This window comes from Somniosus microcephalus, chromosome 23 (genome assembly GCF_052327205.1).
Source record: "Somniosus microcephalus isolate GS21.2 chromosome 23, FLI_Smic_1.0, whole genome shotgun sequence".
In the NCBI taxonomy this organism is placed as follows: domain Eukaryota; kingdom Metazoa; phylum Chordata; class Chondrichthyes; order Squaliformes; family Somniosidae; genus Somniosus; species Somniosus microcephalus.
The window spans coordinates 8,404,917-8,429,650 of NC_141009.1; the positions used below are offsets into that span (position 1 = coordinate 8,404,917).

The 24,734-nt window shown below is 49.9% G+C and overlaps 1 protein-coding gene across 1 annotated transcript; it reads right to left on the bottom strand.

Moving 5' to 3' along the window:
• Positions 1 to 208: 208 nt before the first annotated feature.
• On the bottom strand, positions 209 to 19,010 carry dpm2 (dolichyl-phosphate mannosyltransferase subunit 2, regulatory). Its single transcript, XM_085965343.1, has 4 exons — positions 18,955 to 19,010; positions 13,232 to 13,321; positions 6,621 to 6,723; positions 209 to 409 (listed from the first exon to the last, which is right to left on the bottom strand). Exons 2-4 carry the CDS (start codon positions 13,292 to 13,294, stop codon positions 351 to 353), a joined length of 225 nt encoding a protein of 74 aa, XP_085821469.1. The 5' UTR covers positions 13,295 to 13,321; positions 18,955 to 19,010; the 3' UTR covers positions 209 to 350.
• Between the last annotated feature and the right edge of the window lie 5,724 nt (positions 19,011 to 24,734).

Genomic DNA, 24,734 nt, shown 5'->3' on the forward strand with positions numbered 1-24,734 from the left:
AGTCCTAATTTTACTCAAACATTTTAGGAGGATTTTTTTTTGTATGCATGTGTTCTGACTGAGCACAGTGTTCAATTTTCACAGTGGAACGACAGGATTTATAGACTAACACAAGGGGGCACTGTGTCCCAATGGTGGAATCCTGTTACAGACAGGAATGAGGTAATAATATAATGCAGCAGACGGTCAAATAAAAAACAACAATGTGTGACGGCATCTCACAGCTCTCGGCAAAGCAGAAAAGTTTATTTTGTTAATCTGCTGTCTGTATTTTAATCCTCTGTTGAATCCACGTTCTGACCTGGACAAGTCGACATTGGGGTAATCAGCAGGTCTCGTTTCAATCCTGTTTAATCGGTTTTCTTTGCAGGTTTTCTGTTTTTCCACATCACCACGGCAATAAACGTTCCTGGGACGAGAAGAGAACAGGAAACCGTCAACACAAACCTGCCCTTATTATATAGAATGCACAGCACAGAAACAGGCCATTCGGCCCAACTGGTCCGTGCTCCACACGAGCCTCCTGCGCCCCCCCCCCCCCCACTTCATCTCATCCTATCAGCATATCCTTCCATTCCCTCATGTACTTATCTAGCTCCCCCTTAAAGGCACCTGTGCTATTCACATCAGCTACTCCTTGTGGTAGTGAGTTCCACATTCTCACAACTCTCTGGGTAGAGTATGAGAGTAAGCTTGCAGGGAACATAAAAACTGACTGTAAAAGCTTTTATGGATATGTGAAGAGAAAAAGATTGGTGAGGTCAAGCGTAGGTCCCTTGCAGTCAGAATCAGGGGAATTTATAATGGGGAACAAAGAAATGGCAGACCAATTAAATACCTACTTTGGTTCTGTCTTCACAAAGGAAGACACAAATAACCTCCCAGAGATGTCGGGGAACATAGGGTCTAATGAGAGGGAGGAACTGAAAGAAATCAGTATTTGTAGGGAAATGGTGTTAGGGAAATTGACGGGATTGAAGGCCGATAAATCCCCAGGGCCTGATAATCTACATCCTAGGGTACTTAAGGAAGTGGCCCTAGAAATAGTAGATGCATTGCTGGTCATCTTCCAAAATTCAATAGACTCTGGAACAGTTCCCATGGATTGGAGGGTAGCTAATGTTACCCCACTATTCAAAAAAGGTGGTAGAGAGAAAACGGGGAATTATAGACCGGTAAGCCTGACATCGGTAGTAGGGAAAATGCTAGAGTCCATTATAAAAGATGTAATAGCAGAGCACTTGGAAAACAGTGACAGGATCGGACAAAGTGGACATGGATTTACAAAAGGTAAATCGTGCTTAACTAATCTACTGGAATTTTTTGAGGATGTAACTGGTAGAATAGATAAGGGAGAACCAGTGGATGTGGTGTATTTGGACTTTCAGAAGGCTTTCGATAAGGTCCCGCATAAGAGATTAGCGTGTAAAGTTAAGGCACATGGGATTGGGGGCAAGGTACTGACTTGGATAAAGAACTGGTTGACAGACAGGAAGCAAAGAGTTGGAATAAACGGCTCTTTTTCCGAGTGGCGGGCAGTGACTAGTGGGGTACCGCAGGGATCGGTCCTGGGACCCCAGCTATTCATTATATATTATATATATATATATATATATATATATATAATATATAGATATATATATGATAGATATATATATATATCTATATCATATATATATATCTATATGATATAGATATATATATTATAGATATATATATAGATAATATATATATAGATATAATATATATATATAGATAATATAGTATATCTATCTGTCTGTCTGTCTGGTCTCGATGCGTTTGGAAGTTACAGAGCGTACCGATGCGCGCGTCGCCTCAAAAGAAAGCTTGCGATTCCGGACCGGTCATAGGCGTATTTACGTTTCGGCCGGACAAAAACCGTGCCCGCGGTATCCGAAAAACGTTCAGCCTTCCGCTCATTAGCGACTGTGTGACGTCGAGGTCGACCAATCGGACGGCGGGTTCCTTCCTACAGTTGAGTGTCGAGTGACTCGACGATTGACCAATCCTACGCTTCGGTGACCTGACCGGTCGACCAATCGGTGCGTGTGTGGGCGGGCCTTATCCTTCTGAACCGAGGTGAGTGGCCGCCATCTTGATTTTTCACAATTTTTTCCCCCACACATTCTGTGTGTTAGGGAACTAAGGTAAATATTTTAATGATGTGTTAGGGAATTAAATAACAATTTAATAGGGGGGGGGGGGGGGAGGAGAGCCTCGGGAAATCGCGGGGGGGGGGGGGGAGGGGGAGAGCCTCGGGAAATCGCGGGGGGTGGGGGGGGGGAGAGCCTCGGGAAATCGCTGGGTGGGGTGGGGGTGGAGAGAGCCTCGGGAAATCGCAGTGGGGGGGGTGTGGAGAGAGCCTCGGGAAATCGCGGGGGGGGGGGGGGTGGAGAGCTGATGAGTTTTAAAAAAAGAGGCCACCAGTTGCGCGGCCGCCTTGACGACGGCACGCATTCGCACGGCCCCCGTTACCCCGGCAATGGGGCACGCCGGCGGTCTTGAAACCACGCATGCGCACGGCCCGCCACCCCGTCACGCCAGTTGCGCAGCCGCCTTGACGCCGGCACGCATGCGCACGGCCCCCGTGACGCCAGCACACAGCCTCGGGAGATCGCGGGGGGGGGGGGGCGAGCCTCGGGAAATCGCGCGGGGGGGGGGGGGGGGGGGGAGAGAGCCTCGGGAAATCGCGGGGGGGGGCGCCTCGGGAAATTGCGGGGGGGGGGGGAGCCTCGGGAAATCGCGGGGGGGGGGGGTTGGTGGGGAGAGCCTCGGGAAATCGCGGGGGGGGGGGGGGGCGAGACTCGTGAAATCGCGGGGGGCTCGCGCCGCCCGCACTGACCGCGCATGCGCCGCCCGCGAGAGCCCGCTCCCGGCGCCAGCCGCCGCTCAGCATTCCCGCTATCGCAACGGCACCGGACCTCAGGCGCTAGGCAGGGGGAGGGGCCGGAGAGAGGGACAGAGGGGAGCGGGGGAGTGGAGGGAGGGAGGGGGGAGGGAGACAGGGGAGGGAGACAGGGGAGGGAGACAGGGGAGGGAGACAGGGGAGGGAGACAGGGGAGGGAGACAGGGGAGGGAGACAGGGGAGGGAGACAGGGGAGGGAGACAGGGGAGGGAGACAGGGGAGGGAGACAGGGGAGAGGAGGGGAGGGGAGGGAGAGGAGGAGAGGGGAGGGAGAGGAGGAGAGGGGAGGGAGGGATAGGACAGGGAGAGGACATGACAGGGAGAGGGGGGACACACAGGGGCAGGGAGACCAAGCGCCCCAAAATTGCCCTCGCAACGCGGGGCTCCCCAGCTAGTATATATATATATAGATAGATATAGAGATATATATAGATAGATAGATATAGATAGATAGATAGATATATAGAATGATAAATATATAGATATAATGATATATATGGTATATCATATATACACACATATATAAATGATCTAGACGAGGGAACTAGATGTAATATCTCCAAGTTTGCAGACGACACAAAGCTGGGTGGGCGTGTGTGCTGTGAGGAGGATGCCGAGAAACTCCAGTATGATTTGGACAGGTTGGGTGATTGGGCAGAAGCATGGCAGATGCTGTATAATGTGGATAAATGCGAGGTTATCCACTTTGATGGCAAAAACAGGAAGGCAGATTATTATCTGAACGGCAATAGATTGGGAGAAGGGGAAGTGCAACGAGACCTGGGTGTCCTTGTGCACCAGTTGCTGAAGGTAAGCATGCAGGTGCAGCAGGCGGTTAAGAAGGCAAATGGTATGTTGGCCTTCGTAGCGAGAGGGTTCGAGTACAGGAACAAGGATGTCTTGCTGCAGTTGTACAGGGCCTTGGTGAGACCACACCTTGAGTATTGTGTGCAGTTATGGTCGCCTTATCTGCGGAAGGATGTTCTTGCCAAGGAGGGAGTGCAGCGAAGATTCACCAGACTGATACTTGGAATGGCAGGAATGATGTATGAGGAGAGATTGGGTCGATTGGGCTTATACTCGCTGGAGTTTAGAAGAATGAGAGGGGATCTCATTGAAACTTATAAAATTCTAACAGGACTAGAAAGACTAGATGCAGGAAGGATGTTCCCGATGGCCGGGGAGTCCAGAACCAGGGGTCACATAAGGGGTAAGCCATTTAGGACAGAGATGAGGAGGAATTTCTTCACCCAGAGAGTGGTGAACCTGTGGAATTCTCTACCACAGAAGGCAATGGAGGCCAATTCATTAAATATATTCAAGAAGGAGTTAGATATATTTCTTAAGGCTAAAGGGATCAAGGGATGTGGGGAGAAAGCAGGGACAGGGTACTGAATTTGGATGATCAGCCATGATCTCATTGAATGGCGGAGCAGGCTCGAGGGGACGAATGGCCTACTCCTGCTCCGATCTTCTATGTTTCTATGTTAAATCATAGAATTTTACGGCACAGAAGGAGGCCATTTGGCCCATCATGTCTGTGCCGGCCGAAAAAGAGCGATGCAGCCTAATCCCACTTTCCAGCTCTTGGTCCATAGCCCTGTAGGTTACGGCACTTCAAGCGCATATCCAAGTACTTTTTAAATGTGATGAGGGTTTCTGCCTCTACCACCCTTTCAGGCAGTGAGTTCCAGACCCCCACCACCCTCTGGGTGAAGAAAGTTCTCAACTCCCCTCTAATCCTTCGACCAAGTACTTTAAATCTATGCCCCCTGGCTATTGACCTCTCTGCTAAGGGAATTAGGTCCTTCCTATCCACTCTATCCAGGCCCCTCATAATTTTATACTTTTTCTTAGGCAGTCCCTCGGAACCGAGGATGACTTGCTTCCACATTAAAAATGAGTTCTCAGGTGACTGATGAGTCCAATGCGGGACCGACAGTCTCTGTCACAGGTGGGGCAGACGGTGGTTGAAGGGGCGGGTGTGTGGGGTGCTTGGGTTGACGTGCGCTCCTTGCGCTTGGCTTCCGCTCGCTCCCGGTGAAGAGACTCGAGGTGTTCGGCGCCTTCCCGGATGCTTCTCCTCCACTTTGTGCGGTCTTGGGCCAGGGATTCCCAGGTGTCGGTGGGGATGTTACACTTTTTGAAGGAGGCTTTGAGGGTGTCCTTGAAACGTTTCTTAATTTTATACACCTCAATTAAGTCTCCCCTCAGCCGCCTCTGTTCTGGTAAAGACGTTTCTCCTGAATTCCCTACTGGATTTATTAGTGACTCTCTTATATTGATGGCCCCTAGCTCAGGTCTCCCCCACAAGTAGAAACATCTTCTCTACGTCTACCCCATCAAACCCCTTCATAATTTTGAAGACCTCGATCAGGTCACCCCTCAACCTTTTCCAGAGTAAAGAGCCCCAGCCTGTTCAATCTCAGTTCCCTCACAGCGATTGACTCTATTTTAATTCCTTCTATGGCTCTCGCGTTTTCCTGCCAGCTACAAACATCACCTTCTCCAACAGCAAGTGAACTCAAACTCTACTCTCACCAGTTTCTAACAGACACTGAAAGAAAGGACTTGCATTTATATAGCATCTTGCACATCCTCAGGATGTCCCAAAGTACTTAAGCCCCAATGAAGTGTAGTCACTGTTGTAATGTATGAAACGCGGCAGCCAATTTGCGCACAGCAAGGTCCCACAAACAGCAATGAGATACATGGTAATCTGTTTTAGTGATGTTGGTTGAGGGATAAATATTGGCCCAGGACACCGGGGAGAACTCCCCTGCTCTTCTTCAAATAGCGGCCACGAGATCTTTTACGTCGACCTGAGGGGGCAGACGGGGGCCTCGGTTTAACGTCTCATCCGAAACATGGTACTCCCTCAGCAATGCTCTGCGTGGCCCATTCAAACTTACGTGCATGCATGGTTTTTTGCATTGTGAAGCTGGCTCGCCGGCTGCGCGGGATCTCGAGACCGCTGTGCGGCCGCGCGGCTAAAGGGAACGTTGTCCCTCAGTACGGCACTGGTTTGTCATGATTGTCTTACAAAAGAAGACGGGGCAAAAATTTTTTTTTTTTTTAGGGTTGTGGTGTTGGGAGAGATCGCAAGCCTTTAAAATAAGAAAAAAATAAGTCCCAGCACGCCTCATAGCTCTGGGCTCAAGAACAGCATTAGCAGAGACCTTGGAGAAGGCGAGCTATCGGCCCTCTTAGTCAGAGGAAGGTGTGAGGCACTGGGGGGGGGGGGGGGTGGGGGAGGCAGGGAGGAAAGACACAAAGAAAACTGAAAGTGGAGATGAGAGAAATTTAAAAAGACAACACCGATCGTGTTTTAGAATCATCAGCGATACAATGGCCGGTCGATGGACTTCTCTAACTCTCAACAACAATAAAAATCCTCTGAATCCTGAGACAATGCAACTGGGAATCGAGAGGACAGACAGATCAAGATGAAATGCACCTTGCTCCTTTTTGCCAATCAGCGTTAATCTGAAGGTCTGTCCTATAACGTTATATAGTAGGTAACTGGGACCGAAAGTAAAACAAAAACCTGGACAGTAGTGTCCTCCCCTCCCACAGAGACCACCTCCCATCAATCAGCCGACTAAAGGGGTCGGGGAGCAGTATCTGACCGGCAGAAAGTGCGCCGAGTGTTTCGATTACTGGGCACCAAAGAGAGAAAAATCTGTGCACTCACCCACTAGTAAAACCAAGAGCAGGCCAGCGACAGCGGGCAGGATCACGGCGTACTCCCGGGGCAGGAAATAGTTGTGAAGAATATGACTACTGTCCACAAATGGCTGCAATCACAAGAATTGCTTTGGTCAGCAGATTTACTCACCATATTCAAGGCAGAATAAAGAGTGAAAAAGCCACTTTACTCTATCAGGAGGCCGCGAGATGGGAGAGGAGAAAAAAAGTACAGCAAACTTAAAAATGATTCTCAGGTCAGGGGGCTGCTAAACCTCAATGTCTGATACTGGGACTGTTTTCTGGTGATTAATATACAAGTAAATGGCCAACTAGGCTGCGATTTCTGCAACACACAGGCTGAAATGGGCACAGAAAATTGTATCTCACTGCAGCCAAAAGTGATTGTTGGAAGCATAAAGCACTAGCGTTACAGGCTTGCTTTAGGTGACAATATGGCCGGACAGACATTTTTGCTCCAGTTGTTTTTGTCATGTATAGAATCATGGAACACAGGTGGCGGCCATTCGGCCCATCATGCCTGTGCCGGCTCTTTGAAAGAGCTCTCCAATTAGTCCCACTCCCCCTTCTCTTTCCCCGCAGCCCGACAAATGTTTCCGTTTCAACTATAAATCCAATCCCCGGTTGAAGAAAGTTACTATTGAATCTGCTTCCACCGCCCTTTCAGGCAGCGCATTCTAGATCACAACAGCTCGCCGCGTAAAAACTATTCTCCTCATCTCCTCCCCCTGGCTTTTTTTTGCTGTGGAGATGCCGGTGTTGGACTGGGGTGGACAAATGTAAGAAGTCACACAACACCAGGTTATAGTCCAACAGCTTTATTTGAAATCACAAGCTTTCGGAGCGCCGCTCCTTCGTCGGGTGAAGTGGAGAGATGCATATAGACACAGCTTATATAGTCAGAGAATAATGCCAGATGATTACGTTGCGTTGTGTGTCTCGAGACACACGACAACACAAAATCGTCGAGCAGAAACTGATAGCCAAGTTCCGCACTCATGAGGACGGCCTCAACCGGGATCTTGGGTTCATGTCACGCTACATGTAACCCCACCTGACGTAGGGTCATCCAGACTCGAGTCGTCGTTGGCTTGTTCTCTCTACACAGATGCGGCCGGACCTGCTGTGATTTCCAGCAAAAAAATGTTTTTTGTCTTTTTTTTGTTTTTCATACAGACCCCAGCATCTGCAACATTTGACCCCTTGTGACCCCACCTCATTGTTCTTTGATGTAATGTTTTCCTGACTGACCTGTTTGGACACCATTCACACCTTTGATTGCTGTGATTATCTCTCTGCCGAGGTGTGATAAATGGCAGTTAGAAAGATTACCTGTAATCATCTGGCAGTTTTCTCTGACTATATAAGCTGTGTCTATATGCATCTCTTCACTTCACCTGACGAAGGAGCAGCGCTCCGAAAGCTTGTGATTTCAAATAAAGCTGTTGGACTATAACCTGGTGTTGGGTGACTTCTTACATTTGGCTTTTTTTTAACCAATTATTCTAAATCTGTGTCCTCTGGTTACCGACCCTCCTGCCAGTGAAAACAGTTTACTATTTTAATATTGTTTTAACTATTTTAATATAAAATGTTTAATTTTAAATTACAGGAAACTTTCGTTTAACCAGAGGTTAAATGTCCGGAAAGCTCTATCTACCGGCAAAATTCAGGAGCCGTTTCCTGTAAGTTTTTTTTACTTCTCGTTGCTTTTTTTCCCCCAGTTGTGGCTCCCAAGCGTCTAGCTGAAGCTGTTGCTTAGCTACAGAGACGCTTTTAAGCTGCGGCCGACTGTTTTGAAGCTGTTGCTAAGCAACAGGGTTTGTTGTTTCATACAGAGCGGAGAAGCTCCGTATGTTTTAACATTAGCGCTGGTTTATACGGCAGTTTTGATGGGACGGCACCAACTCGGTCCCGTCAGTGCCAGATACCAGAAAGTTTCCTGTATATAGATTACGTTGAGGCTCTTGGGAGAGGGGTATCAGCTTGAATGTGGCATTTAAATAAATGCTTACATTCGAACAAGAAACATTCTGAATAATTGAATGTACAAGGCAGTGATTGATGTTAGAAAAAGCACAGACTTGACAAGCTATTTGGGCCCATGTAGTGCATCCTGCAACAGACATCTATCACAGCATTTAACTGCCTAGCGAATGACTCCAGAGATTTTACCTCCATTATCCTACCCAGACGATATTCCAGGTACTAACCACTCTTTGGAGTACAGCAAAGATTTTTTTTTTAATCAATGCTGTTTGCTAAACTCCAGGTTTTCATCACTTTTTAAGATGTTAGCCACGGCTCAGTGGGTAGCACCTTCTCGAGGGCAATTAGGGGATGGGCAATAAATGCTGGCCAGGCCAGCGATGCCCACATCCCATGAACAAATAATTAAAAAAAAAAGCCAGGCTCTCCTCCGAGTCAGAAGGCTGTGCGTTCAAGTCCCCACTTCAGGGACTTGAGCGCAAAAATCTAGGCTGACACTCCAATGCAGTGCCGAGGGAGTGCTGCACTGTCGGAGGTGCCGTCTTTTGGAGGAGACCTAACAAAGGGGGGAACAATGGAAAATATATAGGAACAGGAGTAGGCCATTCAGCCCCTCGAGCCTGTTCCGCCATTCAATTAGACCATGGCTGATCTGCCTCTCATCTACCCGCCCTGGCTCTGGGACTCTTAACATCCTAACAAAAATAAAATAGCTTGCCCTCTCAGGTGGATCTTATAAGGTTCCCGTGGCACTCGTTGAATAAGACCAGGGGAATTCTGTGTCCTAGCTAATATTTATCCTTCAATTATTTTTAAAAAAACACAGATTATCGGGTAATTTCTCTCATTGCTTTTTGTGGGAGCTTGCTGTGCGCAAATTGGCTGCCGTGTTCCCCTACATTACAACAGTGACTACATTTCAGAAGTAGCTGAGAAACACGTGGGAATGACCTGAGGTTATGAAAAAAGGGTGTAAAAATGCAAGTTCTGTCTTTCTGCCTTGTGTGAAGAACAGTAATGTAACTAGAGAGAGTCAGGTTAAAAATCTGGACATAAAAAAGCTGGCATCAGTGAAAGTGAGGCTGTGGGATTGTCGTAAAAACCCAACCGGTTCACTAATGTCCTTTAGGGAAGGAAATCTGCCATCCTTACCCGGTCTGGGCCTATATGTGACTCCAGGTCAGAGGCTAGGTATTCTGCGGCGTGTGTCTCACCTCCTGACTTCCCAAAGGCTTACATTTGCTAGAGTTTAGAAGAATAAGAGGGGATCTCATTGAAACTTATAAAATTCTAACAGGACTAGAGTGTGCTGTGAGGAGGATGCCGAGAAACTCCAGTATGATTTGGACAGGTTGGGTGATTGGGCAGAAGCATGGCAAATGCAATATAATGTGGATAAATGCGAGGTTATCCACTTTGGTGTCAAAAACAGGAAGGCAGATTATTATCTGAATGGCAATAGATTGGGAGAAGGGGAAGTGCAACGAGACCTGGGTGTCCGTGTGCACCAGTCACTGAAGGTAAGCATGCAGGTGCAGCAGGCAGTTAAGGCAGCAAATGGTATGTTGGCCTTCATAGCAAGAGGGTTCGAGTACAGGAACAAGGATGTCTTGCTGCAGTTGTACAGGGCCTTGGTGAGACCACATCTTGAGTATTGTGTGCAGTTTTGGTCGCCTTATCTGAGGAAGGATGTTCTTGCCATGGAGGGAGTGCAGCGAAGATTCACCAGGCTGATACCTGGGATGGCAGGAATGACGTATGAGGAGAGATTGGGTCGATTGGGCTGATACACGCTGGAGTTTAGAAGAATGAGAGGGGATCTCATTGAAACTTATAAAATTCTAACAGGACTAGACAGACTAGATGCAGGAAGGATGTTCCCGATGGCGGGGGAGTCCAGAACCAGGGGTCACAGTCTAAGGATAAGGGGTAAGCCATTTAATAGAGATGAGGAGGAATTTCTTCACCCAGAGAGCGGTGAACCTGTGGAATTCTCTACCACAGAAGGCAGTGGAGGCCAATTCATTAAATATATTCAAGAAGGAGTTGGATATATTTCTTAAAGCTAAAGGGATCAAGTGATATGGGGAGAAAGCAGGGACAGGGTACTGAATTTGGATGATCAGCCATGATCTCATTAAAGGCGGAACAGGCTCGAGGGGCCGAATGGCCTACTCCTGCTCCTATCTTCTGTTTCTATGTAAAGCCTTTCACCATCTATAAGGCACAAGTCAGGAGTGTGATGGAATACTCTCCACTTGCCTGGATGAGTGCAGCTCCAACACCACTCAAGAAGCTCGACACCAGCCAGGATAAAGCAGCCGCTTGATTGGCACTCCATCCACCACCTTAAACATTCACTCCCTCCACCACCGGCGTACCGTGGCTGCAGTGTGTACCATCTACAAGATGCACTGCAGCAACTCGCCAAGGCTTCTTTGGCAGCACCTCCCAAACCCGCGACCTCTTCCACCTTGAAAGACAAGGGCAGCAGATGCATGGGAACACCACCACCTCCAAGTTCCCCTCCAAGTCACACACCATCCTGACTTAGAAGTATATCGCCGATCCTTCATCATCGTTGGGTCAAAATCATGGAACTCCCTCCCTAACAGCACTGTGGGAGCACCTAAAACAAGCACTCTACTCGGAGCTCCGGCACGGCAAGAGAGCCCCAGGTGGGCAGAGGAAACGCTTCAAGGACACCCTCAAAGCCTCCTTGAAAACGTGCAACATCCCCACCGACACCTGAGAATCCCTGGCCCAAGACCGCACAAAGTGGAGGAGAAGCATCCGGGAAGGCACCAAACACCTCGCGTCTCTTCGCCGGGAGCAAGTGGAAGCCAAGCGCAAGCAGCACACGTCAATCCAAGCACCCCACCCACCCGCCCCTTCAACCACCGTCTGCCTACCTGTGACAGAGACTGTAGGTCCCGCATTGGACTCATCAGTCACCTGAGAACTCATTTTTAATGTGGAAGCAAGTCATCCTCGGTTCCGAGGGACTGCCTAAGAAGGGAGCACCTTCACCACACGGACTGCTGCGGTTGAAGGCGGCCGCTCACCACCACCTTCTCGAGGGGCAATTAGGGATGGGCAATAAATGTTGGCCTGGCCAGCGACGCCCACATCCCACAAACGAATAATAAAAAAAATAAAAGTCCCACTCCTAACTGCCCTCTGAAGTGACCTAGTTTCTTAGTCATGGTAACTATGAATGGGCAATGAATGCCAGCCTTGCCAGCGACGCCCACACCCAGAGAATGAATATTTAAAAAGTCCCGGATCTGGCTCACATTTCAAAATGTTTACGGCTACAGAGTGGACCTCACTGAAATGTATAAAATTCTTACAGGGCTCTACAGGGCAGATGCTGAGGGGTTGTTTCCCCCTGGCTGGAGTGTCTAGAACTAGGGGGGCACAGTCTCAGGATAAGGGGTCGGCCATTTAGGACTGAGATGAGGAGGAATTTCTTCACTCGGAGGGTGGTGAATCTTTGGAATTCTCTACCCCAGAGGGCTGTGGAGACTCAGTCATTGAGTATATTCAAGGCTGAGATCGACAGATTTTTGGACTCTCGGGGAATGAAGGGATATGGGGATCGGGCGGGAAAGTGGAGTTGAGGTGGAAGATCAGCCATGATCTTATTGAATGGCGGAGCAGGCTCGAGGGGCCGAATGGATGTCTGAAAATGGGGAAATTTAAGACAATTCTGGAAATTAATCCAAATGCTCAGCATCTTCCTGATTGATGAGAAGTATTTAAATCCCCATGATCTAAATCTTATATACAGGCTGAGCGTCCCAAATCCGGAGTTCCGGAATCCGGGACAATTGGTGGCAGGGGTCCGGAATCCGTAAAATGTTCCGGAATCCGGACACCCCGAGGGAGGCTTACCAAAAACCGGAACCTGGGCCCGGGCATTTCCGGACTCAGCACGTGTTTCTGATGTTCCGAAGTCCGGAAATATCGCAACCCGGGGTCGGGCGTTTCAGGACATCAGAAACACATTCCGAAGTCCGGAAAAACCCGAAAACCGGCTCGGCCTGGGTCCCGAGGTTGCCGGATTCAGGACGTTCAAATCAAATCAAATCAAAATCAACCTTTATTGTCATTGTTAGTGCACAAGTGCAGTACAACGAAATGTAGGCTTGCGGCTCCCGAGAGTGTACATTTAGATTAAGACATTTAAACATTCAACATACATTTGGCTTGTAACACATTAACATAAACATAACCATAATAAAGTGCATTGGCAGATGTGCAGGCTTTAGAGTTTATTTGTGGAGTTCAGTAGGATGACAGCCCTGGGAAAGAAGCTGTTCCTAAATCTGGTCGTACGGGTGCGAATGCATCTGTAGCGTCTCCCAGATGGCAGGAGGGCGAACAGACTGTGGTTGGGGTGGGTAGGGTCTTTGATGATGGACCGTGACCTCCGTAAACAGCGTTTCTGGTATATGTGCTCTATGGTTGGTAGCCGGGTGCCGGTAATGCGTTGGGCAGTTTTGACTACCTGCTGCAGGGCTTTCCGGTCATAGTAGCTGCAGTTACAGCTACCTGTAGTTGTATTTAATACAGTTCGATCCCATCTTTAAAATCAGTACTCACCAGCACGATGACCCAAATAGTGTAGTATGTGAAAAGTGACAAGCTGAACGCCACGAGGCCCATCCCAACCACTTGGTCTACTCCTGTAGCCTGAGAGAAAAAAAAAGAGATGTTTAGCAAACAACATTGAAACACACGCGTCTGCCATCTCTGGTGCACTGGGTAGCAGTCAAACCATACATCTCCACAGACCGGACAAAACTTCAACCCCGTTACAGAGCTCCACGTAACTCCTGAGCAAAGTCACCGACTGCTCCAATACCGCCAACAACAACCTGCATTTATACAGCGCCTTCAAGGTAGTAAAAATATCCCAAGACACTTCACAGGAGTGCTAACAATACCACGCTACCCAAGGTATTCAAGCACAGGCCACAGGCAAAACTCAAACTTTAACGGGTGGGCTCACTCATGGGTGTGACATAGAATCAACGGCTTCAAATTTAATTTACAATTTGGGATTTTTTTTTGTGTGAGGCGAGGGATATTGGCGAATGGACATTTGCCACATTTTGCATTGAGCGTTCCTAGGTCCCGACTGGGTGCGGACAAAAGCTCTCCTACACTGTACTATCCCATTAATGTAAGCTCTAAAGGGTAGCCCATATTACACCAGTGTGATATTTAGACTTCCCTCAGCAGACACTCTGTAGGTTCAGAGATTTCTAATTCAGTTGCAGATTTATGTGCAATTTGTACTGTATGCACACCATTAATCACTGGATAGCGACTGATTTGAATGACTTTAGGAGGGTTAGGTTGTTTTTGATTGATGATAGTCTGGCATTTTTCTCCACTGCCTGGATTTTTGCAGCAATGACAACAACTTGTATTTATATAGCACCTTTAACATAATAAAACGTCCCAAGGTGCTTCACAGGAGCGTAATCAAACAACATTTGACACCGAGCCACGAGATATTAGGACAGGTGACCAAAAGCTTGGTCAACGAAGTAGGTTTTAAGAAGCGTCTTAAAAGGAGGAAAGAGAGGTTTAAGAAGGGAATTCCAGAGCTTATGATCTCGGCAGCTGAAGGCAGGTCCACCAATGGTTGAGCGGTTATAATCGGGGATGCTCAAGAGACCAGAATTAGAGGAACACAGAGATCTTGGAGGGTTGTAGGGCTGGAGGAGGTTACAGAGATAGGAAATAACCCAACTCCAATTGAGAGAGTTGACATCTTGCTCCTAGGGCCTTTATCAAAGTTGTCCTGAAGCTTACATAAGAAATAGGAGCAGGAGTCAGCCATACAGCCCTCGAGCCTGCTCCGCCATTCAATAAGATCACGGCTGATCTTCGACCTCAACTCCACTTTACCGCCCGATCCCCATATTCCTTGATTCCCCTGGAGTCCAAAAATCCATCGATCTCGGTCTTGATTATACTCAACGACTGAGCCTCCACAGCCCTCTGGGGTAGAGAATTCCAAAGATTCACAACCCACTGAGTGAAGAAATTCCTCCTCATCTCAGTCCTAAATGTCCGACCGCTTACCCTGAGACAATGCCCTCTCGTTCTAGACTCTCCAGCCAGGGGAAACAGCCTCTCAGCATCTACCCTGCCAAGCCATCTCACTGAAACGTATAAAATTCTTAATACCTCTGTAGCCCGTAAACATTTTGAAATGGGAGCCATTTGGAATGAGAGGCTTCAGTTGTCAACAGTGACTAGAGAAACTGGGGCTCATTTCATATAGAATAGAGACCAGATAGAGGTGTTCAAAATTATGAAAGAATTTGAGCCGGTAAATCCATCTCCACTGTTCAGTGAGTCGGCAACTAGAGGGGATCAATTTATGATCACCAAACGAATGGAGAGGGTAGGAGAATTTTTTATACAGACTTGCATTTCGACAGCACCTTTCACCTCAGGACGTGCCAAAGTGCTTCACAGCCAATGAGGTATTTTTGAAGTGAGGTCACTGTCGTAATGTGGGAAACATTTGTTTGATAACGTTCCCGTGAAGCACCTTGGGGTGTTTTACTTCGATAAAGACGCTGAATAAATGCAAGTTGATGATGTTGTTAAAACAGGGCAGCAAATACGTACAAAAGGTAAATCGTGCTCGACTAATCTACTGGAATTTTTTGAGGATGTAACTGGTAGAATAGATAAGGGAGAACCAGTGGATGTGGTGTATTTGGACTTTCAGAAGGCTTTCGATAAGGTCCCGCATAAGAGATTAGCGTGTAAAATTAAGGCACATGGGATTGGGAGCAAGGTACTGACTTGGATAGAGAACTGGTTGGCAGACAGAAAGCAAAGAGTTGGAATAAACGGGTCTTTTTCCGAGTGGCAGGCAGTGACTAGTGGGGTACCGCAGGGATCGGTCCTGGGACCCCAGCTATTCACAATATATATTAATGATCTAGACGAGGGAACTAGATGTAATATCTCCAAATTTGCAGATGACACAAAGCCGGGTGGGAGTGTGTGCTGTGCGGAGGGTGCCGAGAAACTCCAGTATGATTTGGACAGGTTGGGTGATTGGGCAGAAGCATGGCAGATGCAATATAACACAGATAAATGCGAGGTTATCCACTTTAGTGTCAAAAACAGGAAGGCAGATTATTGTCTAAATGGCAATAGATTGGGAGAAGGGGAAGTGCAACGAGACCTGGGTGTCCTTGTGCACCAGTCGCTGAAGGTAAGCATGCAGGTGCAGCAGGCGGCAAATGGTATGTTGGCCTTCGTAGCGAGAGGATTCGAGTACAAGAACAAGGATGTCTTGCTGCAGTTGTACAGGGCCTTGGTGAGGCCACATCTTGAGTATTGTGTGCAGTTTTGGTCGCCTTATCTGAGGAAGGATGTTCTTGCCATGGAGGGAGTGCAGCGAAGATTCACCAGGCTGATACCTGGGATGGCAGGAATGACGTATGAGGAGAGATTGGGTCGATTGGGCTTATACTCGCTGGAGTTTAGAAGAATGAGAGGGGATCTCATTGAAATTTATAAAATTCTAACAGGACTAGACAGACTAGATGCTGGAAGGATGTTCCCGATGGTCGGGGAGTCCAGAACCAGGGGTCACAGTCTAAAGATAAGGGGTCACAGTCTAAAGATAAGGGGTAAGCCATTTAGGACAGAGATGAGGAGGAATTTCTTCACCCAGAGAGTGGTGAAGCTGTGGAATTCTCTACCACAGAAGGCAGTAGAGGCCAATTCATTAAATATATTCAAGAAGGAGTTAGATATATTTCTTAATGCTAAAGGGATCAAGGGATATGGGGAGAAAGCAGGGACAGGGTACTGAGTTTGGATGATCAGCCATGATCACATTAAATGACGGAACAGGCTCGAGGGGCCGAATGGCCTACTCCTGCTCCTATCTTCTATCTTTCTACAGCAAGGTCCCACAAACGCCAGCATGACAGTGAGCATCATCTGTTTTTAGTAATGTTGGCCGTGGGATCTTATATGTCCACTGTCAGCTGTGGCTCAGTGGGTCGCACTCTCGCCTCGGAGTCAGAAAGTTGTGGGTTCGAGTCTCACTCCAGGGACTTGAGCACAAAAATCTAGGCTGACACTCCAGTGCAGTGCTGAGGGAGTGCCGCACTGTCGGAGTGCCGACTTTCTGGATGAGATGTTAAACCGAGGGCCTGTCTGCTCTCTCAGGTGGACATAAGAGATCCCATGGCACTATTTCGAGAAGAGCGGGGGAGTTCTCCCCGGTGTGCTGGGGCCAATATTTATCCCTCAATCAACATCACTAAAACAGATTATCCGGTCATTATCACATTGCTGTTTGTGGGAGCTTGCTGTGCGCAAATTGGTTGCCATGTTTCCTACATTACAACAGCGACCACACTTCAAAAAGTACTTCATTGGCTGTAAAGCGCTTTGGGACATCTTGGTGGTGAAAGGTACTGGGGAAATGTTTTACTATTAAGCAAAAAGGAAAAAAAAGGCTTGCATTTCTATAGCACCTTTCGCCACCTCAAGATGTCCCAAAGCGTTTTGCAACCAATGAAGTACTTTTTCAAGTGTAGTCACTGTTGTAATGTGGGAAATGTGGCAGCCAATTTGCGCACAGCAAGCTCCCACAAACAGCAATGTGATAATGAGCAGATACTCTGTTTTTGTTATTTTGGTTGAGGGATAAATATTGTGCAGCTCACCGGGGATAACTCCCCTGCTCTTCTTTGAAATAGTGGCCGTGGGATCATTTACATCCACCTGAGAGAGCAGACAGGACCTTGGTTTAACATCTCATCAGAAAGACTGCCCCTCCAACAGTGTGGCGCTCCCTCAGTACTGCCCCTCCGACAGTGCGGCACTTCCTCAGTACTGCCCCTCCGACAGTGCGGCGCTCCCTCAGTACTGCCCCTCCGACAGTTCGGCGCTCTCTCGGCACTGCCCCTCCGACAGTGCGGCGTTCCCTCAGTACTGCCCCTCCGACAGTGCGGCGCTCCCTCAGTACTGCGCCTCCGACAGTTCGGCGCTCTCTAGGCACTGCCCCTCCGACAGTGCGGCGTTCCCTCAGGACTGCCCCGCCGACAGTGCGGCACTTCCTCAGTACTGCCCCTCCGACAGTGCGGCGCTCCCTCAGTTCTGCCCCTCCGACAGTGCGGCGCTCCCTCAGTACCGCCCATCCGACAGTGCGGCGCTCCCTCAGTACCGCCCCTCCGACAGTGCGGCGCTCCCTCAGCACCGCCCCTCCGACAGTGCGGTCTCCCTCAGTACCGCCCCTCCGACAGTGCGGCGCTCCCTCAGCACCGCCCCTCCGACAGTGCGGTGCTCCCTCAGCACCGCCCCTCCGACAGTGCGGCGCTCCCTCAGTACCGCGCTCCCTCAGTACCGCCCCGCCGACAATGCGGCGCTCCCTCACTACCGCCCCTCCGGCAGTGCGGCGCTCCCTCACTACCGCCCCTCCGGCAGTGCGGCGCTCCCTCACTACCGCCCCTCCGGCAGTGCGGCGCTCCCTCACTACCGCCCCTCCGGCAGTGCGGCGCTCCCTCACTACCGCCCCTCCGGCAGTGCGGCGCTCCCTCACTACCGCCCCTCCGGCAGTGCGGCGCTCCCTCACTACCGCCCCTCCGGCAGTGCGGCGCTCCCTCACTACCGCCGCTCCGGCAGTGCGGCGCTCCCTCAGTACCGCCCCTCCGGCAGTGCGGCGCTCCCTCAGTACCCGCCCCTCCGGCAGTGCGGCGCTCCCTCAGTACCGCCCCTCCGGCAGTGCGGCGCTCCCTCAGTACCGCCCCTCCGGCAGTGCGGCGCTCCCTCAGTACCGCCCCTCCGGCAGTGCGGCGCTCCCTCAGTACCGCCCCTCCGGCAGTGCGGCGCTCCCTCAGTACCGCCCCTCCGGCAGTGCGGCGCTCCCTCAGTACCGTCCCTCCCTCAGTACCGCCCCTCCGGCAGTGCCGCGCTCCCTCAGTACCGCCCCTCCGGCAGTGCCGCGCTCCCTCAGTACCGCCCCTCCGGCAGTGCGGCGCTCCCTCAGTACCGCCCCTCCGGCAGTGCCGCGCTCCCTCAGTACCGCCCCTCCGGCAGTGCCGCGCTCCCTCAGTGCCGCGCTCCCTCAGTACCGCCCCTCCGGCAGTGCCGCGCTCCCTCAGTACCGCCCCTCCGGCAGTGCGGCGCTCCCTCAGTACCGCCCCTCCGGCAGTGCGGCGCTCCCTCAGTACCGCCCCTCCGGCAGTGCGGCGCTCCCTCAGTACCGCCCCTCCGGCAGTGCGGCGCTCCCTCAGTACCGCCCCTCCGGCAGTGCGGCGCTCCCTCAGTACCGTCCCTCCGGCAGTGCGGCGCTCCCTCAGTACTGCCCCTCCCTCAGTGCCGCCTCTTTCTCTCACTCACCATCCTCCGGCCACCCTGCCGTCCACTTCCGGGGTCACTGGCCAGGGTCAGTGACGCACGCTCGGCTTCCTCCCCGGCCCAGCCAATCAGCGCCCAGCTCCGGGTCACGGCAGCTCTTCAGCCCTCAAGCTCCCTCTTATTGTTCCTCACTCGGCCTTTCTTTGAGCTCAGTGTGTAAAAGTGTTTGGATTCCTGCAATTACAAAAACGCCCGCAGTATGTTTGCTTCGTCGCTGGTTTTTGATTGGTCCCCGGAGCTGTCAATCATCAGCTCCCGCCTCCTTCCCTCCGCACAGGCGCAGTGGCGTCGGTCTGGGAGTGCGCATGCGCTCTCCGCGCCTTCGGGGGACCGGTTTCCAATGACGTCAGCTCGCGCTGCGGCGTCCCCTCCCGCTGAGCTGCAGTACTTCCCACCAGACCTGATCTCCCAAGCCAGTTTGTGAGAAGGCTGATCTGGTGCAGCTGTTGAGCTGTTGTTGCAATGACCATTTCAGGACCTGATGTTCCTCTGCACTTAGTTGCCAGCCAATGATTCAGTCCAAGTCCCACTCCAGGGACTTGAGCACAAAAATCTTGGCTGACACTCTCAGTGCAGTACTGAAGGAGTGCTACACTGTCGGAGGTGCCGTCTTTTGGATGAGATGTTAAACCGAGTCTGCTGTCTCAGGTGGATTTATCCCTCAACCACATCACTAACCCAGTAATCCAGAGGTCTGGACTAATGATCCAGAGACGTGTGTTCAAATCCCACCATGGCAGCTGGGGAATTTAAATTCAGTTAATTAAATAAATCTGGAATAATTACTAGTATCATTAATGGTAACTGTAAAGCTATCAGATTGTCGTAAAAAACCAATCTGGTTCACTGATGTCCTTTAGGGAAGGAAATCTGCCGTCCTCACCTGGTCTGACCTATATATGACTCCAGACCCACAGCAATGTGGTTGACTCTTAACTGCCGTCTGAAATGGCCCAGCGAGCCACTCAGTTGTAACAAACCGCTACGAAACACAATAATAAGAATGAAACCGGACGGACCACCCGGCATCGACCTCGGCACCAACTATGGACACAGCAATGGCACACCCAGCCCAGTCGACCCTGCAAAGTCCTCTTCACCAACATCTGGGGACTTGTTCCAAAATTTGGAGAGCTGTCCCACAGACTAGTCAAGCAACAGCCTGACATAGTCATACTCACAGAATCATACCTTTCAGCCAATGTCCCAGACTCCTCCATCACCATCCCTGGGTATGTCCTCTCCCACCAGCAGGACAGACCCACCAGAGGTGGCGGCACAGTTGGAAAACAGTTGGGAAGGATTGGCCCTGGGAGTCCTCAACATTGACTCCGGACCCCATGAAGTCTCCTGGCTCCAGGTCAAGCATGGGCAAGGAACCCTCCTGCTGATTACCACCTACCGCCCTCCCTCAGCCGATGAATCAGTACTCCTCCATGTTGAACACCACTTGGAAGAAGCACTGAGAGTAGCAAGGGCACAGAATGTACTCTGGGTGGGGGACTTCAATGTCCATCACCAACAGTGGCTCGGTAGCACCACTACTGACCGAGCTGGCCGAGTCCTGAATGACGTAACTGTCAGTATGGGTCTGCGACAGGTGGCGAGTGAACCAACACGAGGGAAAAGTCTACTTGACCTCGTCCTCACCAAACTACCTGTTGCAGATGCATCTGTCCATGACAGTAATGGTAACAGTGACCACCGCACAGTCATTGTGGAGACAAAGTCCCATCTTCACACTGAGGACGCCCTCCATCGTGTTGTGTGGCACTACCACCATGCTAAATGGGATAGATTCAGAACAGATCTAGCAACTCAAAACTGGGCATCCATGAGACACTGTGGGCCATCAACAGCAGCAGAATTGTATTCCACCACAATCTGTAACCTCATGGCCCAGCATATCCCTCACTCTACCATTACCATCAAGCCAGGGGACGAACACCCTGGTTCAATAAGGAGTGTAGAAGAGCATGCCAGGAGCAGCACCAGGCGTACCTAAAAATGAGGTGCCAACCTGGGGAAGCTGCAATACAGGACTACATGCATGCTAAAAAGTGGAAGCAGAATGCTATAGACAGGGCTAAGCGATTCCACAATCAACGGATCAGATCAAAGCTCTGCAGTCCTGCCACATCCATTCGTGAATGGTGGTGGACCATTAAACAACTAACAGGAGGAGGAGGCTCCATGAATATCCCAATCCTCAATGATGGTGGAGTCCAGCACGTGAGTGCAAAAGTCAAGGCTGAAGCGTTTGCAACCAACTTCAGCCAGAAGTGCCAAGTGGATGATCCATATTGGCCACCTCCTGAGGTTCCCACCATCACAGAAGCCAGTCTTCAGCCAATTCGATTCATTCTACGTGATATCAAGAAACGGCTGAGCGCACTGGATACAGTAAAGACTATGGGCCCCCAACAACATCCCGGCTATCGTGCTGAAGACTTGTGCTCCAGAACTAGCCGCACCTCTAGCCAAGCTGTTGCAGTACAGCTACAACACTGGCATCTATCCGACAATGTGGAAAATGCCCAGGTATGTCCTGTCCACAAATAGCAGGACAAATCCAACCAGGACAATTACTGCCCCATCAGTCTGCTCAATCATCAGAAAAGTGATGGAAGGTGTCATTGACAGTGCTATCAAGCGGCACTTACTCACCAATAACCTGCTCACTGATGCCCAGTTTGGGTTCCGCCAGGACCACTCAGCTCCTGACCTCATTACAGCCTTGGTCCAAACATGGACAAAGGAGCTGAATTCCAGAGGTGAGGTGAAAGTGACTGCCCTTGACATCAAGGCAGCATTTGACCGAGTGTGGCATCAAGGAGCCCTAGTAAAATTGAAGTCAATGGGAATCAGGGGGAGTACTCTCCACTGGCTGGAGTCATACCTAGCACAAAGGAAGATGGTTGTGGTGATTGAAGGTCAATCATCACAGCCCCAGGACATCGCTGCAGGAGTTCCTCAGGGCAGTGTCCCAGGCCCAACCATCTTCAGCTGCTTCATCAATGACCTTCCCTCCAACATAAGGTCAGAAATGGGGATGTTCGCTGATGACTGCACAGTTTTCAGCGCCATTCACAACTCCTCAGATAATGAAGCAGTCCATGCCTGCATGCAACAAGACCTGGATGACATTCAGGCTTGGCCTGATAAGTGGCAGGTAACATTCGCGCCACAGAAGTGCCATGCAATGACTATCTCCAACAAGCGAGAGTCTAACCACCTCCCCTTGACATTCAACGACATTATCATCGCCGAATCCCCCACCATCAATATCCTGGGGGTCACCATTGACCAGAAACTTAACTGGACCAGCCACATAAATACTGTGGTAACAATAGCAGGTCAGAGGCTAGGTATTCTGCGGTGAGTGTCTCACCTGACTCCCCAAAGCCTTTCCAAGGCAAAAGTAAGGAGTGTGACGGAATAGTCTCCACTTGTCTGGATGAGTGCAGCTCCAACAACACTCAAGAAGCTCGACACCATCCAGGACAAAGCAGCCCGCTTGATTAGCACCCCATCCACCACCTTAAACATTCACTCTTTCCACCACCGGTGCACTGTGGCTGCAGTGTGTACCATCTACAAGATGCACTGCAGCAACTCGCCATGGCTTCTTCAGCAACACTTCCCAAACCCACGACCTCTTCCACCTTGAAGGACAAGGGCAGCAGGCGCATGGGAACATCACCACCTCCAAGTTCCCCTCCAAGTCACACACCATCCTGACTTAGAAGTATATCGGCCATTCCTTCATCGTCGCTGGGTCAAAATCCAGGAACTCCCTCCCTAACAGCACTGTGGGAGTACCTTCACCACACGGACTGCAGCGGTTCAAGAAGACGGCTCACCACCACCTTCTCAGGGGTAATGAGGGATGGGCAATAAATGCTGGCCCTGCCAGCGATGCCTACATCCCATAAAGGAATAAAAATAAGTTTATCTGCTCATTATCACACTGCTGTTTGTGGGAGCTTGCTGTGCGCAAATTGGCTACCGTGTTTCCTACATTACAACAGTGACTGCATTTCAAAAAGTACTTCATTGGCTGTAAAGCGTTTTGGGATGTCCGGTGGTCATGAAAGGCGCTACATAAATACAAGTCTTTGTATAGCTCCCCGCTCACCCAGTTCTCTAAAGCAATCAGCCATTCTGCAGAGGTAGCGAGTGAAACCACTTCAGCAAATAGAGGGCGGGGATATTACACAGTATTTACAGCACAGAAACAGGCCATTCGGCCCAACTGGTCCGTGCCAGTGTTTATGCTCCACACGAGCCTCCTCCCACCCCTCTTCATCTAACTCCATCCGCATAACCTTCTATTCTTTTCTCCCTCATGTGCTTATCTAACTTTCCCATCTATGCTCTTCGCCGCAACCACTCCCTGTGGTAGCGAATTCCACATTCTAACCAGGTGAAGACGTTTCTCCTGCATTCCTTACTGTTTGGCTTTGCATCTACAATCATTTTAACTAATTTAGGGAAATGATTTGTGTTCATCTTTGTATTTTTGTTTTGTCATTAACTTACAGCACAGAAGGAGGCCATTCAGCCCGTCGTGCCTGTGCCGGCTCTTTGAATGAGCAGTCGTGCTTCGCCCCATTCCCCTGCCTTTTGTCCGTAACCCTGTCAGTTCCTCATCCTCCGGTACCCGCCCCACTCCCTCTTACAATTAGTGATGGAATCAGCTTCCACCACCTGTTCAGGGCGAGCGTTCCCGATCCCCGACAACTCTCTGAGTGAAAACATTTCTCCTCCTCGCCCCTCTCGATCTTTTGCCTATGATTTTGAATCTCTGACCTCTGGTTATTGACCCACTCTCCAGGGGGAATAGTTTTTCTCCGTCTGCTCTAACAAAACACTCATCATCTGGAAAATCCTCTATGAGGTCACCTCTTCACCTTTTCAGTTCCAAGCAGAACAGTCCGAACTTTTCCAACCTCTCCAACTAACTGAGTCAGCCGTGGTTCAGTGAGTCGCACTCTCACCTCTGCGTCAGACGGGTCCAAGCCCCACGCCAGAGACTTGAGCCCACAAATCTAGGCTGACACTGTCTTTCGGAGGAGACGTTAAACCGAGGCCCCGTCTGCTCTCTCAGGTGGGTGTAAAAGATCCCATGGCCACTATTTTGAAGATGAGCAGGGGGAGTTCTCCCTGGTGTCCTGGCCAATATTTATCCCTCAATCAACATCACTAAAAAATAGATTAAATGGTCATTATCCAGAATTGTCCAAAATACTCCAGATGAAGCCTAACCAGTGATTTATAAAGTTTCAGCATGATCTCTTTGCTTTTACATTCTATTCCTCTATTTATAAACCTAAGTAACCCATGTGCTTTTTTAACCACCTTATCAACTTGCCCTGCCACCTTTAAGGATTTGTATATATAGACACCAAGGTCTCTCTGCTCATCTACACGTTTCAAAATCATGTAATTTATAGTTTACTGTCTTTCCATATTAGTCCTCCCAAAGTGTGTCACTTCACACTTCTCCACATTGAACTCCATCGGCCGTGCTTCTGCCCATTTCACCATCCTGTCTCTGTCATCCTGAAGTCTATAACTATCCTCATCACGATCTACTATGTTGCCAAGGTTCGTATCATCTGCAAACTTTATAATGCTGCTCCCTACACCCGAGTCTAGGTCGTCTATTAGAATTGAAAAGAGTAATGGA

Excerpts from the sequence above, each read along its gene's own strand:
- dpm2 (XM_085965343.1), bottom strand. The coding sequence starts at position 13,294 with ATGGGCCTCGTGGCGTTCAGCTTGTCACTTTTCACATACTACACTATT. Across the intron at positions 6,724-13,231 it reads CTATTTGGGTCATCGTGCTG|CCATTTGTGGACAGTAGTCA; the intron begins GTGAGTACTGAT and ends TTGTGATTGCAG. Across the intron at positions 410-6,620 it reads GCTCTTGGTTTTACTAGTGG|GAACGTTTATTGCCGTGGTG; the intron begins GTGAGTGCACAG and ends TTCTCGTCCCAG.